Below are 14,910 nucleotides of genomic sequence, written 5' to 3'. Positions count from 1 at the left end.
ATGAGAGTGGCGAATGAAAGAAAAAGCAAAGTTTTGGCTACACTTGCTTCTTATAGAAATGCACTTAGAAAATTATTTAAAAGGTAATTTATATTTATTACCAATACCGTGCTAGAAAATTTTTAATGTATCCTTATATACAACTTGTAATAGATTACTAATAATTGTATTGATAAAATTATTAAACGAATTACTACTACTGCTACTTAAATTTGCAAAACATATAAAAATAGTAACAAAAATTTAAAATTCGATAATTATTCGATAAACAACCCCATTTCAAAGACTCCACAAGATCTTCACACAAATTATTTGACATTTTCTGTATTTTAAAGAATTTTACTTATTTAACTCCCTTTATCACATTTTGTTGCAATATTTAATATATTTTGCAATTGCACAACTCATCAATTCAAACTTCTTAGTAATCTTTGTATATTACAGAAATCGAACTTTGCTGCCATCCCAAGTAATACCAATAGAAGACTTTGAAATAGATGACCGAGTGACGTGGGATTTGGATGAATCTTTAGAAATGGAAATGGAATTAGTGGAGAGAAAGATGGCCTTCGACTTGGCAAAATCTACAAGGGCATTAGAAAAAGCAAGAGAGTTCTTTATAGATCCAATACGAAATTTACAGATAGAACTGCGAGCAATCAAGTAATAATATATGTTTTAGCAATGAATATCCAGTTTTAGAAAAAAAATCTTGATAAAAGATCTTAAACTTTATCTGTGTTTTATAGTAGAATGTCTACATCGATTGGTAATTTTTAAGGCATTTAAAAACTTAACAAAAATTTATTATTACGTTATTTTTACGTTTCCAATAAAATCGGTAAAAACACTATACAAACCAAAAACAATTACATAAAATTAATGTAATATGTGAAGTTTAAATTTTAGGGTGGTCCTTAATATGGACATTTTCGAATTTTCTTGCTCCCAAGGGCTCAAATGGTTCCAAATTGATAAAAAATAATTATCTCAAAGTTTTAGCTCTTAATATTGTTTTTTAGATAGTGCGCAATTTAATCAAAGTTTTGTATGGAAATAGCACGACAAAATTTTCAAAAATTTTTAAAATGTTTTTAGATATAATTTAGCGACAAATGAATGAGTTTCATTCAAAGTTTGTCGCTAAGTCATACCTAATTTTTTTTTTAATTTTCAAATTTTTTTCCATGCTATTTCCATACGAAGTTTGATTGAATTGCGTACTATCTAAAAGCTAATATTAAGAGCTAAAACTTTCAGAGAATTGTTTTTTGTCAATTTGGAACCATTTGAGCCCTTGAGAGCAAGGAAATTCGAAAATTTCCATATTAAGGACCACCCTAATAAATATATAATACCAATAAATAATACCATAAATATATCGATAAATTTACTTTTGCAGAAGTAACCACTCTGTGAAAACATTCCGTGTACGAAAGCTAGATTCACATTTCTTCGATGCAAAATTCGAAATAATGTCTAAATTACAAGGACCCGTCGTGATAGGCAGGTATAAAAACCAATAAAAATTAATACTAATATTTGATTTATAAATTAATAATAACATTTTCTAAATTCATGAACATAGAAATTAATAAAAAAGAAGAAACTTCTGAGTGAGTACTGAGATAAATTTCAAGTAATCTGAAAATGCATGGTTTTTATATTTATTTTAAACTGGGTGCACTTTCTTCCACTTGTAGTTCATTTAGTATTCTACAATATTCTTAATAGAGTTTACATTTTTTCTCATGTTTTTGTCTATTATAGATGCACGTCTATTTTCAGTATTTAGTAATTGCTTCTTTTTATTCAAAATCAAAACGCAAAACGCAAATTTTAAAACGTTGTCTTTGGCATTTGTTTTTAATGCACAATCAAGGATGATTACCATAGCACAACATGATACCTTTGTCTAATTTCACTTGTAGATTTTAAAGCAGCAATCCAGGCAACTCAAATGAATTCCTAAGTTTTGTGAGGCAATTGAAGCAGATTGATTGCAGCCAATAGTAAAGTTATTAAATAATAAAATTTCATTATTTGGCAAATGCATTCATATCGAACTGATGTCCTCACACATCTTTTTGAATTCAACAGTTGAGTAAGATTATGCCCAAATACGGATTCTTAATGAATTCATAATGCTAGTCAAATGCAATATTGAGTTGTAAACTAAATATCAAAGTTCAAATCAATATGAAGATTTTATAGTATTTACCAAATATTGGTCCACAGAATAACAGAAGAAAAACAAGCATTTAATATACTGGATCGTGAGATTACACATCGTGTGGGCAAAATTGAATCATTTTTAGTCGGACTATCAAGTTCTACAATTGAATTTGGCCTGGGCACAGAGATCAATCGAGTTCTTAAAAAGTACCGTGACAGAAGAGTTAAAAAGGCAAATAGGCAATTGCAGGTAATCATTTTCAGTAATTATATATACTAATAAATATTAAAAAAAATTCTAAATCTTTATGAAATTATATCATTAATACATTTTTATAAGAGTAGTGTTTGCATTAATGTAAATATGAGAATATTCTAATAAATGCTCGTCTACAAAAGGAACCAAGACATATGGAAAATTCTGCTCACAAAGATGTATTTATGCATACGACGTTTTCTTTCGAATTTTGAACTATTCTGATAAACTATTTATTTTACCTATTGTAGTGGGATGAATTGAACGCTGTAAAACCAGATCCAAATAAACATCATCCTGATGACTTAGCAGCTTTGGAGCAAGCCAGAAAAACTATTGGTGATTACAAATTGAAAACTGATGATGACTATAAAGTTCCTGAAGAAGAAAAGCATACAACCTTGACTAAGTATCAGCAGCTAATAAACATACGAGAAGAAGTGAGATAATTTTAAATATCAATAGTTTTAATAATCATTCAGTTTATCAGTGAAATGACTGAACCGACTTTATCCATACTTCTGTAACGTATATTTGCCAAAATAAAACTGGTTAATTAATAATGGTAATGGTACACCTACACTTATTTACCCGTATTTGTAAGAAAAATATAAAACTTCAAATTCCGGTTTCATACATAATTATACACTCTTTGAGCCTTTACTTCTAAAATTATCTATAAAAATGTAATAATATAATATAAATCGATCGTGACCGAAAATTATGCCCTTAAATAGATGTTCAAGCTGCAGAATAATTTCAATGAGCAAGTATTTGAACTGAGAGAGAGCAAACTGATATTGACGTCCAAAATTGTTGCACAGAAGGCAGAGTTACAAGAAATTCAAGAAGAACTTTTGCCAGAATTTGTCAAACCATTACCAATTCCACCAGAAATAGATGTAGATACAGAATTTCCAGAAAGGGCTTTAAAGGTATTCGATTTTGTAACATTGTGTTTAAATTCAATTTTTCAAGAATATCCTATTTATACTTGTTTTATGAAATTATGAAATTTATGAAAGCATATTTAATGTACTTAGTTATTAAATTTAGGTTCGAATTATTACAACGGATCCAGCTACTGGTAGAAAACGACGAGCTTCCACAATTTATGACCGTGTAAAACCAGTCGTTCGTGGTAAAGATCTAGAAAAAGAAGTCCTCGGTGTACATGGCTTTGAGACTGAAAAAATTATTGCTCTAATGGAAAAGAATGAACCAAGTATTATTTTTTGTAAACATACTAAAATAAAAATGCAGTAGTTTTATAGTGAAGTAATTTCCTAAAACTGTTTGATCAATCATCAGTTGAATTTTATCAATTGATAGCAGCTCAATTTAAAGTATTACTTTATATCAACTAATTAGAAAATTATTCAAATCAGGGTTTATTGTTTTTTTTTATAGAAACTGTTGATATTCCCTCCTTAACTTTGGACTCATTGATATCAATGGCTCAAACTGATGAGTCGGAAACTCCGTGGGAATTAGAGCTCAAAAGACTTCGCCAGAATAGGTATTATAAATTTGTAAACAGTTCAATTTATTAAATTAGTCCTTAAAATAATATGAAATAAAATAAACTTTAAAGTTTAAAAATCTATTGCAAAATAGGTATTTTTTTAATTTTGTTTAATAAAAGTAAAAATTTAAATATCTTGAAAATAAATTTCTTACTATTTTTTATTTTCAATATTAGGAAAAACTATGAACAAACTCGGATTCTAAACGACATCGAGGAAAGTATCAGAATGTTTGACGAAAATGTTGCCTATTACGCTGAGCTGAGAATTACTTTAGATGTTCATGTAAAATACCTTGAATTATTTCTACTTACATTACATCAAGAATTAATGATTTTAAAAGTATGTATTACATTTTTATATAATTAAGCTGGCACTTTGTAGTATATTTTTTATTTAATACATTTTAAATTCCGAACTCAGGAGTTTGAAGCAAATGAAGTACTAATGCTCGCCAAAGTTCAAGACAAAATAAATGAAAAAAATGCTGTTGTAAAAAAACAAAATGAATTAAAGTTTAACATAGAAGCAAGGCAAAGATTAATGTTGCAAAATGTGGAGGTACAGAAAAATTTGCAAATCAATTTCATGGCTGCTGTGGCCGATAATAAATTCGTAGATTATTTAAAAGGCATATTCAAGAAAAAATATAAACCACCCAAAGACGTGAATGACGGTACATGCATATTATATATTAGCAGTATTTAGACAATTTGAATAAAACTGAAATTAAAAGTATAATTCATCATTAAATACAATTTGTTACAATTTTCACTTTTTTCATAAAAAAGATTCTACACACTTTTATGTTTTTATGTTTTTAGAATCTGATGAAGAATCTTCTGAATCGAGTGAAGAGTCATCAGAAGAAGATTTAGATGCTGCGAGTTTATCATCAGGTGATATCGGATTAATAAAGTTAGATGAGTCCGTTTGTCCTGAAGGATGTGATGTTAATCTTTATAATTTGGCGTTTGAATTGCGTGCTCAGAGGTGACACATATTTCTTTTGAAAATTATTCATAGACCATAATCTTTCCAAGCGATTTAATTCAACGATGTTATTACTTATTTAGGTACACATTTTTTTTCCTACGAATTGCATTTAATTTAATCAAACTTTTTTTAAGGAGTATGATATAAATTGAATATGCTATATATTAAATTATTTGTGAGAACTAATATGCTCAGCATTTTATTATAGTATGAGCTATTAAATCATTCTTATCTTTGCCTCTGTGACGAAATAGTATTTTATAAAAAGATACGGAAAAATTAACAGGCTGTTATTCACTTTTATTGATTTTATTAAAAGTGCTTTATTATTTTGAACAAACTACTTGCACTCACTTATTAGCGATCTGTTGCACTTAATTTTTGAGTGATTTATCTATAATATAAAAATGAATCGCAAAATTTGTTGGTAAGTGCATAACTCAACAACGCCTGGACCAATTTGGCCAATTCTTTTTGTAAAATGTTTGTTGAAGTTCAAGGATGGTTCTTACGGCGAGAAAAAATTAAATAATTGCTGGGAAAACCCTAAAAACAGCCCTTTTTTTCACATACAAACGTTAGTATTTTCATATTGTTGCCATCGGATACGGAATATTTACTCAAGTCAATGTAGCGTTTTGGGTCTGAATTTTTTTACTGTGCTTCAATTTGTACGAAATTTTGAAATTAGGTTTATCTCACTCTCAAGTTCAAAAGTGAAAATAATTTAGACTCTTTTGCCATTTCCCAGGGGGATATATGTATGTACATTGCGGTATAGACTGTAGTGTAAAGAAACATAATAATTTTTAACTAATTGGATTATTAAGAAAATTGGAACTTTTGAATTGTAAACATAAGTACAGAACAATGTCTGTCGGGTCATCTAGTTTTAAATAAAGTTTATAAATTTTCAAGACATGAACTGGAAATGAAAGAAAAAGAAGAACAGCGCCAAATAGATCTAACAAATAAAGAAGTCAATGTTATGGACAAACAAATTCGGGTTATAGAAGAAGCATTAAGAGTAAGGCGCGAAGAATTAGCAGCATATCAAGTAAAAAAAATATTACATAAAACATAAAATAAAAATGATAAGTGATTTATAATAGTTATAATAATAATTATAGCGACTAAAACAACAAAAATTGAATGATGTGCAAACAACTGTTGTACTGCGACTTCACCAAATACAAAATTTATCATCTGATGGTTCCTTAGATTCTTTTGAGGATAGTTTGGTTTTTAGCAGAGGCGCTATTGGCAGTTTATTCACCAGAGTAGGAGAATTAAAACATGAAACTGAATTACAAAAAGAAAAACACAAGTAGGTCATAGATAGATAGTTACACATGTGCTATAAGTTTCAAGAAGAAACAATACTCTTGAAAATATTATTTTAATAATATGTGTTGCTATATGGATAAGATAAAAATCGTTAAAGATTGTTTTTCAAGCTATTCTTCAAAATCTTGAAAGTTTAGTTTTTAAAATAAAACAATATTTGTTGAATTCCGATTCCCAAGTTATTTTCATTATATATACAAAAACTGAATAGCTTAATTATTCAATTATTTAAAATTCAAAGGAAAAACCAACGTCATTTATGGCGTATGAATCAAGATTGTTTAGTTATGGAGGAAAGAATTCGTAAACTACGTGAAAGTATTGCAGAAGTAATGTATAGAAAATTCAATCAAATTATAGATTTAGATCAATTAGAAGAAGCAATTTTGAAGAAGTTAGTACACGATCTAAGATTTCGTATGGCTGATGTGCAAAAATCATATGATAAAGAAATTGCTAAATGGAAGGTGAGAGTTTGATGTAGAAACAACTATTTAAAATAAATAAAATGCTTATTATAACAATATAATTTACAAAAATTAATTATATCACAAAAATAATTCTATCGGTTTTATGGGGCGATTGTTAGCAATTCAATCTTTTACTAATTGTTATGTTTCGATAATGATTTGGCTATTTCTTCAAATTTATTTAATAATTTTCCTTTTTCCATTTGGGCATTGTTGTGACTATTAGTTATTTCACTTATTCAAGCAAAACTTTAAACAATAATATATTTTAGCAAACATTATGCACAAAGCAACTAGAAATGTCGAGTTCATTAGAACAAAACACGGAAAAATTAGAAGTTTTGACAGTCTTGCAAGAAGAATCTCTGAAACTATCAAAAATATTGAAGCATCAAGCAGCTAGCAAGGAAGTCATATCAAAGGCTGATGAGATTGAAAAAATATATAAGAGTGATATGAAAGAATTGAAAAGTATAGAAAAAAGACAAGAAGAACAATTGATGGTAATTAGACAAATACAATATAACATTTCAATTTTTGATTTGTTAATTTGGATTAAATAGTTGATTTTTTGTTATTATTTATTATAAGTGTTTAAAGATAAATCGATTCTACACCAGTTTTGTTCCCTATTCTCGCTTACAATTTACTTACAATCCACTTTCCAACCTTCTTCAATTTTTTCATGTGATTCATCGGAGCATTGAAATATCTATTTTCAGTCATTTTTGTTTTTAAATTATTCCTTTGAATAACGAGTCACTTTTTTAACGATATGAATGAAACTACAGTCTAATTCCTTTTCTTTTTCGTTTCATAATTTCATTTTCTAGGGATGTTTTTAACCAAATGTGAAACACATAGTCCAGTCATTTAAGCTTAAATTAGGTAAGAATCTCTAAATTCGAGATACCAAGCTGTAAGTCTGTAAATACTTATATATTGATACCCTAAAGTTGTCTCAAAACTCTACCATATGTAGGTTTTGGGACAACTTTAAGATGTCAATATACAAGAATTTACAGACTCACAGCTGGGTATCTCGAATTCCGAGGTGAACTTACTATAATGACTGGACTATTATTATTTGTGTGACTTTGTAAATCCAATTCATCTCTATACAGGTATCGCCAACCTTTCTTACTCTGATGTACATAATGGAATGATAAAAATGTGGTATCTCGATAATTATCGAATGTAGTAAAATATAATAAACGTAGAATATAAATGCTAATATTTTTATTGGTAATTCATAGAAATTACGCCAAGAGATACGCCGTTTGAAACTTAAATCTGAGCCACTGCCACCAATTACGACGCGACCAAAAACATCAGTGAAAGTAGCTTCTGAAGACTCATTTTCGTACTTTTCATTTAGCGATTATCCACCACCACCCAAAAAAGAGTAAGTATTCTAATTCATTTTAATTTCTTAGTCATGGTTTTCTTAAATACTATTATTGTGATGTTCTACATATGGAACAGTATAAATAAACGACAGTAAATTCCAATTCAATTCAATCCTCCAAGAACTCAAAAAAGAAATCATCAATTTTACATTATGTAAAAAGCTAGTACTATTTTGAAAATTTCAAATTCGCAGTTTAACAAATAGTCTAAAAAAACTTGAGGCAATTGAATCAATTTTGACAGTGGTCCGAGAAATTTTCTTTACGGTTGCGGTTTCAATGTTGAAATAAACAAAATAACAAAAATTAATCACCATATCTGAAAAATGGTCAAAGTTGGACTAAAGCTCTAGGTTGCACTTAAAAGCTAATAATTTTGTACACTGTAAGGAATAAATTTATTTTCAATTTTTTCATGACAGTTACTATAACCTTCTGCTGGATTGACGTTGAGTTCTGGGACACCTTGTATAATATCAATATAAATTATACATTATCTAAGCATAAGCATAAAGAAAAAAGAGTGCGATGAAAAAGAAAACAAACATATTATGTTCAAAAAGTATTTAAGTAAAATTTTAAGCAATTTATACCTACTTTTCAGGTCTCATTTACATGTACTAGTAATTCTCAGATATATCTGAAATGTTCTTTCTTTCAAATTTGTAAAAATTAAGGAATATTAATAGTTTAGAAATTTAATGGATTCATTTTGATATTGATATAAATACCCACCTATGAATTTATTTTTTTATTGCTTATTTTTTAACTTTGTACACAAGTACATTTAAATTTAATTGTTTGTTTGCTGCTTATTGTTATATTGAATTCTGAAATTTGCTAATAAACACTTGAACTATAATACTGATTTAACTTTTTTTAGGCCAAGATACAAAGCAATGTATAGTGCTTTCCACATTTTCTACAACTTAATAGACCGTGTAGGTGGACAAATAGGTTCGAGCATGTTGGTTTCAAGAAAAATTGTGAAGGAACTAATGAATTCGGTTGATGGGGCCGAATTAGCACATTCTACCATCGAAGATATTTTATTTCAGGTATAAAACTATAATATTATATAGTAACATTATGAAAAATTAATAACCATTTTATTTTTTTTTATTCAACGACAACATTGATTTTTCCCTCTATAAAATAGTTTATTAAATCCATTACTAAAAAATCTTTTATATCCCAGGTAAATAATGAGCTTGAAAGCATTGAAAATTACAACTCCATCAAAGAAGTGCTCCAAGAAGTTCTAGACAGAACGATGGAAGGTCCTTCTATAACTATACCGGTAATTAAAATAATATTTAAAATATTGAGAAATATTTTTGAATGAAAATATTCTTAACAGATTATAGACGATATACTAGTAAAAGTTATAGAACAAACACCAGAATTTATAATGGTAAAGAACCTGGTGGATCAGCTTCTTTCCCGAGTAGATATAGAAGCACATAAGGAAAGATTTGATTTAGTAAAAGATATTTTAAAAATCATATTGGATCATTTTCCTACAGACAAGTAAGCCAAATACTTCAACCATTAGCGCGATTTCTAAATTTTAATATACCATTTTTATATTATTTATCTAGAAAAACTATTGAAGATTTAGAAGAGTCGGTTACAAGTATGGTAGAACCTATGAAAAAAGCTATACCTTCAAAAGTCGTTGAAATGACTCCACAAGAAGAGCTTGAGAAACAAATTCGTAGATTGATTTATAATATTCTAGAACAGATTGAAATCATTCAACGTGAAACTGAAGTAGAAGTCGCTCAAATAATGGTGTGTACCAATAAATCATTCTTATGGAAATATATAGAATGCAAAAATTAGCGTATAAAATAAGTGGATTAAATCGTGCAGAGTGCTTTCGTACAATCCTTACCCCGAAGCATACACCTTTGTAATACTTTGAAATAAATTCATAGTCCAAGTTTAAATTAGTTAAGAACCTCGGAATTCGAGATACCCAGCTGTAAGTCTGTACATACTTGTATATTGACACCCTAAAGTTGTCTCAAAACCTACGTATGGTAGGGTGTCAATACCATATGTAAGTTTTGAGACAACTTTAGGGTGTCAATATACAAGTATTCACAGACATACAGCTGGGTATCTCGAATTCCGAGATGAACTACATCTGGTAGGGTGTCAATACCATATGTAGGTTTTGAGACAACTTTTGAGTGTCAATATCTCGTATTCCGAGGTGAACTTACTATAATGGCTGGACTATCACTATTTAAATGTTTTAATAAATTTAGTCGCCGCATATAAGACTGTTGAGGATGCATCTTCAAAACTTCTGTTGACGTTCTTCTTTTAGTATAAAATATTAATGAATTCTTATGATATTGAGGTATCATTGTGCTTCAACCATTTCTAACCATTAGTACATTGGTAACATGCGTATTGTTTTGTTCATTTTTATATCATCTATCATAAATATACAAAAGTACTAATATGAAATATTTTCAAAAGAAAGCCATATAAAATTAGTACGATGCTCATGATATCAAGGTTAAAAAAAATAAACGTCAATACGAACTATATTTCACATTATAATATTTATTTCCAGTTCCCTACAGAAGCCCCGCCGAATTTTGAAGAGATGATAAGCCAAGATATAATAGATGAAGTAATTAACAGAGTCATGGATAATTTCTCACTAACAGAGTCTGCTATGCAAATAGCCATCGAAAATGCAATAAAGGAAATGATTAAGAAAATTCCAGAAAAATTAATAAGAATTCGCTATAATTTATTCCAGGTATACATTTTAAATTAAACATATCATACGTCAGCTTCTACTTCTTAGCACCACATTTGCTATTAGAATTGTGAAAAATTTAAATGGGTTCAATTTTTAGTATTAGGGAGATCTCTTAGAAATATGTTAATAGACCAGACTTATCATTTCTCTGAAATAGTTTTAACAAGATGTCCATAAGTCTAATTTGTTTGAAATAATAGGTATGTATTATCAAACATTCTTTACAGGTTGCACGAGAAATGGTAAGGCGAATGTCCATAACATCTATGGAAATAATGCGCGTCAAAGGTGATATTATTGTCGATAATTTAACAGATTTTATCGAGCGCGAAGGACCTGAAAATCTTACTCGTAGTAAAATTGAGCAAATTGTTGGTAACATTATAACGTACATAAAAGAAGAAGCCTTGGGAGAATAGATTCTACTCAGTTATTTCTGAGTAGAATAACTTAATGACTGCAAATTTACTCTAAGGAACGGAACAAACTTTGCCAAAACATTGTCTTTGCATTTATAAATCATTGCCATAAATAAATGAAGAAACATTTCTTAATAAAATATTCTTTCGCACCTGTATAAGAATGTAAAAATGAGAGATTTAAAAATAAAAATAAAATAAAATAAATTGGAATGATATGTAGTTTGTTATATTTATATTATTATATTTATTTTCAACAAAATTGTTGAAATAAAAAACAATAAATATTTTAAATTATATGAATGTATGTATTTGAATCATAGACCTTATAAAACATATGGTCTGCTAGTGACACTTTTTTACGTGGAAAGCATTATGAGGACTAGCAGTCCATATGCATTATAAGGTCTATGATTTTAATTAAATTTTATGAATGCACGATTTATGATTTTAAATTCAGGGGTAGCCCACGCTCTACATTAATTATTACTTAATGTTTTAATTTAATAGCTAAACATAATATAACGTTTTAATTGAGCTTGCAACGAATATTAGGTTACTATATGCATTGACCCTATTCGGCTGCTTTTATTATATTCAACCGAATACCGATTACAATTATTAATATTGTTATAGGGAGATAATTAATGATATGATATAATTCGATTCGTTGCGTATATATTCATATTTTTATTTCACTTATAATCATTTAACTAGTCAAATCCAATTACTCAGTAATTCTAACTTCTAGGACTTACATGCATTGCTCCCTTTTTTTCGTAAGCCATCCCAGCTACAGAGAAAAGCTCAACACCACCATGTTTTAGATTGCATTCTTGTTCAATAATATGCATATTGGGCCATGGGCTGTAAAACTTATACAACTGATACACTTATAGAAACTTTTAATAATTTGCAGTATATTTCTAGAATTACATTGTCAGAAAAGTAAAGAAATCTTGGTATGTTGCACACACTTTTAATTATAAAAACTGTTGGGTCACACACGTCTGTACACGTTTTGGCGCTAAAATCCGGCTGAATAGTTTTCCTAATATTCGGCTATTCGGTCATGACAGTCTTCGATACACTGCTGAATAACTGTTCATAGCAAGTCTGGTTTTAATGCAGTGTCAAATTTGTGTTTGTATTTGTATCAAATACAAATTCAAAATAAAACTTCTAGATTCCGAATATCTGCAGTCTTAAATTTCAAATTTTAGTTTTGTTTATGTTTTTTCAACTATGAAGTTGTGTTAAGTTAAAGCAGGATGCCAACTCAAGCTAAATCTGACAGTTGTATCAGTAGTACCAACAGTTGTACTGCGCAAGGCAAATAAAATTTGCATCGAATAATTTATCGTTTGCTGTTATTGAGATAAAAATTAAATTATTGCTGTTGATGCTTGCATCTCAATATGTGATCGTTTATCTGTGAAATATTGTATCTGTTTAATTGTGCTAAATATATATTGACGAAGTGCAGATCTCAATAAAGGAATATTTTTGTTATCCTAACCTCTAACAAATCTTTTCACAATGGATCAAATGCTACCCAGCCCAGGGTTTTCAATTCCAAGCATTGGAACACCGCTCCATCAGCCTGAAGAGGATCAGCAAATACTTCCAAATGCTTTACAACAACAAATGCCACCTTTGGCGCCGATGGGGAGCTCCGGAATGTCGAGTTTCTCCAATATGAACATGTCAACAGGCTTAACTCCGACACAAATGATGAGCACCCCACAGAAAACGATGCACACATATTTACCTTTCCAAACTCCACAAAGTCTAATGCAACCACAAACTCCAGTAAGTTTGAGTGATTATAAGATTAGGGGTAGGCTACTAGTATTGTTGCACAACGATAGCCTAATATTAAATACAATTTTAGTGTGTGATTTAAATGACGATTAATTATGTTTTTTTGCAATGTCAGAAATTATATATAAAACAACTAAAGCCTGACAAATATTATACAAATATATACTCATTATTGTAGATTTAATAATGAGTATATAAAATAATAATAATAATATTTTATTTTTATGTTTATAAATAGTTCCTGTGCATCTTTCACTGCATTGTGGAAATCATACTTCAATTGAATGATATTTATAATTATGTACTATATCTTATTTTTTGACGTTACGTAGATTAATAGTTTATACAATTTATTTAACTTTGTATGAGCTATTAGACGTGATTAAATTGAATTGAAGAATATGAAATATTACAACTGTCTTACCTTCCATAGCAAAATATGATGTCGCCAATGGTTCCAACATTAAGTGGGCCAGCTAGTGTGCAACCACATTCACAAACAATGGGTCCAGCAACTCCTATGACACCCATGACTCCTCAGTCTGCCGATCCTGGAATAATTCCACAACTACAGTAAGTAATATGAAATGATGATTAAAAATTATAACTTGTAGGATTGGTGACATTGTATAATTAAATATAATAATATGTTTTATCTTACAGAAATATAGTTTCAACAGTGAATTTAAATTGCAAATTAGATTTAAAAAAGATTGCGCTGCATGCCAGAAATGCTGAATACAATCCAAAACGTTTTGCTGCCGTTATAATGAGAATAAGAGAACCAAGGACAACTGCTTTGATATTCTCATCAGGTAAAATGGTTTGTACGGGAGCAAAGAGTGAGGATGATTCTAGGTTGGCAGCCAGGAAATATGCTCGAATCATTCAAAAACTTGGTTTTAGTGTAAGTGTATTAAAAATATCAGTTTGCTACATGAAATGCTTTATCTATTCTAAATCACTTTTTTACTATTAAAGCTAAATTAGATTTAATTCATTGAGGAAAAGGCTATTTTTATTGCATATATATTTTGAAAAATTTGGCTTTACAAAATATATAAAAATAATTATTTTAATTATATATATTTGAGTAGCTATATTTTAATTATAAAAATATTTTCAGGCCAAATTTATGGATTTTAAAATACAAAATATGGTTGGAAGTTGTGATGTTAAATTTCCAATACGATTGGAAGGTTTAGTGCTTACACATGGTTCCTTCAGTTCATATGAGCCTGAACTATTTCCTGGTCTTATTTACAGAATGGTCAAGCCTAGAATTGTACTGTTAATATTCGTGTCAGGAAAGGTGGTATTGACTGGAGCTAAAGTGAGAGGTGAAATAATGCAGGCTTTTGATAATATTTACCCAATTTTAAAGAGTTTTAAGAAACAATAGTACTTAAGTATATAATTTTAGTTCAAAGAATTTGAAATAATTTATGACTTGGAGGGTCCAAATGTAAATAAAGTGTATAGTGTAACTAAGCCTGTGACTGACTAATATTTATTAATAATATTATTAAAATATGAGATATTACACAATATATTTAAACTTCATTTTCATATTGAATGATGCAGTTTTGGAAGTGTTATAAAGAAAATCATATGATGGTTTAATTTTCTTTAACACAATTTTTAATATTTAATATAAGATAAAAGATAACAGTGTTATTTAGTAACTTAATAAATCTACCTAT

General features: G+C 28.8%; 2 protein-coding genes across 2 annotated transcripts; both read left to right on the top strand.

Moving 5' to 3' along the window:
• Positions 1 to 11,383, top strand: LOC113385914 (cilia- and flagella-associated protein 44-like). Its single transcript, XM_026623736.1, has 21 exons — positions 1 to 83; positions 445 to 663; positions 2,239 to 2,425; positions 2,683 to 2,871; positions 3,169 to 3,366; positions 3,488 to 3,656; positions 3,842 to 3,950; positions 4,134 to 4,299; positions 4,381 to 4,633; positions 4,782 to 4,950; positions 5,872 to 6,010; positions 6,084 to 6,280; positions 6,542 to 6,767; positions 7,043 to 7,273; positions 8,027 to 8,175; positions 9,063 to 9,237; positions 9,378 to 9,479; positions 9,540 to 9,709; positions 9,781 to 9,973; positions 10,770 to 10,961; positions 11,192 to 11,383. The coding sequence occupies exons 1-21, from the start codon at positions 1 to 3 to the stop codon at positions 11,381 to 11,383; spliced, it is 3,708 nt and encodes a 1,235-aa protein (XP_026479521.1).
• Positions 11,384 to 12,714: 1,331 nt separating this feature from the next.
• Positions 12,715 to 14,767, top strand: LOC113386905 (TATA-box-binding protein-like). Its single transcript, XM_026624662.1, has 4 exons — positions 12,715 to 13,195; positions 13,641 to 13,780; positions 13,871 to 14,114; positions 14,334 to 14,767. The coding sequence occupies exons 1-4, from the start codon at positions 12,923 to 12,925 to the stop codon at positions 14,607 to 14,609; spliced, it is 933 nt and encodes a 310-aa protein (XP_026480447.1). The 5' UTR covers positions 12,715 to 12,922; the 3' UTR covers positions 14,610 to 14,767.
• Positions 14,768 to 14,910: the final 143 nt, after the last annotated feature.

Source organism: Ctenocephalides felis, unplaced genomic scaffold (assembly GCF_003426905.1).
Source record: "Ctenocephalides felis isolate EL2017-DRISC unplaced genomic scaffold, ASM342690v1 CF-g0.4_SCAFFOLD_03571, whole genome shotgun sequence".
NCBI classification, from domain to species: Eukaryota; Metazoa; Arthropoda; class Insecta; order Siphonaptera; family Pulicidae; genus Ctenocephalides; species Ctenocephalides felis.
Note: the sequence above shows the minus strand (reverse complement) of the source record. Positions and strands in the feature narration are given on the sequence as shown.